This window comes from Toxotes jaculatrix, chromosome 7 (genome assembly GCF_017976425.1).
Source record: "Toxotes jaculatrix isolate fToxJac2 chromosome 7, fToxJac2.pri, whole genome shotgun sequence".
Taxonomy (NCBI): Eukaryota; Metazoa; Chordata; class Actinopteri; family Toxotidae; genus Toxotes; species Toxotes jaculatrix.
In genome coordinates this window covers 9,500,681-9,502,993 of record NC_054400.1, presented here as the reverse complement: position 1 = coordinate 9,502,993, position 2,313 = coordinate 9,500,681, and the positions used below count along the sequence as shown (strand labels likewise).

The 2,313-nt window shown below is 40.6% G+C and overlaps 1 protein-coding gene across 1 annotated transcript; it reads left to right on the top strand.

Moving 5' to 3' along the window:
- Positions 1-831: 831 nt before the first annotated feature.
- sprb (sepiapterin reductase b) lies at positions 832-1,932 on the top strand. The gene is made up of 4 exons (XM_041042797.1): positions 832-953; positions 1,040-1,268; positions 1,404-1,691; positions 1,778-1,932. Exons 1-4 carry the CDS (start codon positions 855-857, stop codon positions 1,930-1,932), a joined length of 771 nt encoding a protein of 256 aa, XP_040898731.1. The 5' UTR covers positions 832-854.
- Positions 1,933-2,313: the final 381 nt, after the last annotated feature.

Sequence of the window (2,313 nt, the reverse complement as noted above, 5' to 3'; positions counted from 1 at the left end):
ACACTAACAGGTTGGTACTTTTTGTTTTGTTTTTGTTTTTTCTTTTAAATCTCCCATACCTGTAGGGCGCATGGTAGAGGATCAGCTCATGACAAAAGTGGTGGCTATTAGATTTTTAGTGCCTCAGGACCGCGGAGAATCACTGTGTGGTGGAATGAATGAAATGAATCAAAGGTCATCATTGTTGTTGTCTGTATTCATTTATTTTCTCGAAAGTAATTTTTAAGGAATGCCTGTATTCAGATTGACTGCTTTGGCTCTTTGCTAACACTAAAGTAAGTTTACCATTGCAACTGCCACTGAAAATGTCACAGAAGATTTCTCTTTCTCTAGGAACTGTGCATTGTTTCTAAGAAACTATCTCTGCTGGATTATTATCCTCTGTAGCATGTACAGTAACAAATCTTGTAACTGTATGGAGGCTAAAGTGTACCACGAGTGGTTTATGAAAATCTATGAATTATTTGTTGTCTATGAATAACAATTTATAAAATGCTTGAATTGATCTACATTTAAATGATCCTTAAACATATACTCTTAAAAAAGTTATTGTAGTTTTAAAAAATTATTTGTGTAGTTATTCCATTGACTAATGTGGGACAATTCATTTAACCCTCCTTCCTCCTAATTCCCTTTTCGCTGTGAAAGATAACTCATGAAATGCATTAGTTCTGCCTGCTCGTGTTGACTTATAAAAGCAGCTCAGTGTTCACATCCTTGTCACAAGCTGGCAGAAAGAGCGGACTCTTGTTGTCTCATTTCTCTTTACCTGCGATCCCTCTCTCACATCCACTTTTTCCCCAGATTTCCAGGTGACCATCAGCATTTTTTTACCAGCACAGAAATTTAATGAGATGTCTCATATCTATGCTACAAACCCAAGGACTCTTGGCCGGGGCATATGTATCATCACCGGAGCTTCTAAAGGGTTTGGACGGGCGCTGGCACATGAAGTAAGTCATCACCTTGTTGAAAAAACCCTTTTATTGAAAAGAAAGAAAGATAGAAAGAAACAATCAAATGTCATGTTTCCTTCCAGGTGTCCCACTTACTGGAACCTGGTTCTGTCCTCCTACTGGTGGCTCGCTCTGGGACTCTGCTGCAGGAGCTAAAGAAAGAGCTGCAGAGCTTCACTGATGAACATCGTCTGATGGTTCACTGCATTGCAGCCGATCTGAACACAAGAGAAGGGGTGAATGAAACAGTGAGGATTACAAGGCAGGAGGCTGTGAAAGACATTGATCATGTGCTCCTTATTCACAATGTTGGTGAGTGCTGAATGGAAGACTTTGTTTAGATCTGCCTGAGTCACCTACTTCATGCTGATTTTGTATGCTGATGAAGTGACGTCAAAATATAACCCCCCCACCACACCCCCCCCCCCTCTCTCTCTTTGCTCCCAGGCTCTTTAGGTGACATTACCGGGTTTGAGAATTTCACTAACCTTGAAATGGTGAATTCTTATCTCTCCTTGAATGTGAGTTCAGCTCTGACACTGACTGCAGGAATCCTGCAGGTATTTCCATGCAGACCAGGCCTGCGATGGAGTGTGGTGAACATCTCCTCAGTGTTTGCACTGCAGGCCTTACCATCCTGGGTGCTCTACTGCACTGCCAAAGCTGCCAGGAAGATGATGTTCAGTGTGCTGGCTGAGGAGGAACCAAATGTCAAAGTCCTCAGTTATTCTCCAGGTACATATGACTTTATATAATGCAGAGTTGGAACTGTAGATGTTCAAACTTTTTCCTGACCCTTCAAGCTCTCTGGTTTCCTTCAGGTCCCCTGGACACAGAGATGCAGGAGGAGATTCAGAGAGTAACGGGTATCAGTCATCGTCTGTTTCCCTGCCACGAGTCTGCAGCCAAACTGATGAAGTTGCTTCTGGAAAACAATTTCCTCTCAGGGACACACATTGACTTCTTTGAAGTTTGATGCCAATATATCTGAGAGTGAGGAATAATGGTGTTCATCTACACAAATAGCTGCATATCGCTCCCTTACTAAACTTAGATTTTAAGGAAAATGCATGAAGATGTTAGCACCATTATCTTTCTTGTCAATCTGCTTGTTCTTGATTAATCCATCTTCATCTGTTCATTGTATATTTATTTTGATTTTTGTTAATGTAAAGCATGATGTTAATTATATGGACATACATGTTTAACCCAACTGTTAAGTGAAATTGCACATTGTTCTTTTAAGTATATGAAAGTAATGGAGTAATGGTGTAATGGTGTCACAGTCACAATCCCTTGTAAGTTTCTTTGGTTACATCTTGGAAACTGAGCAGATGATGACATGTCTGGAAAAAAA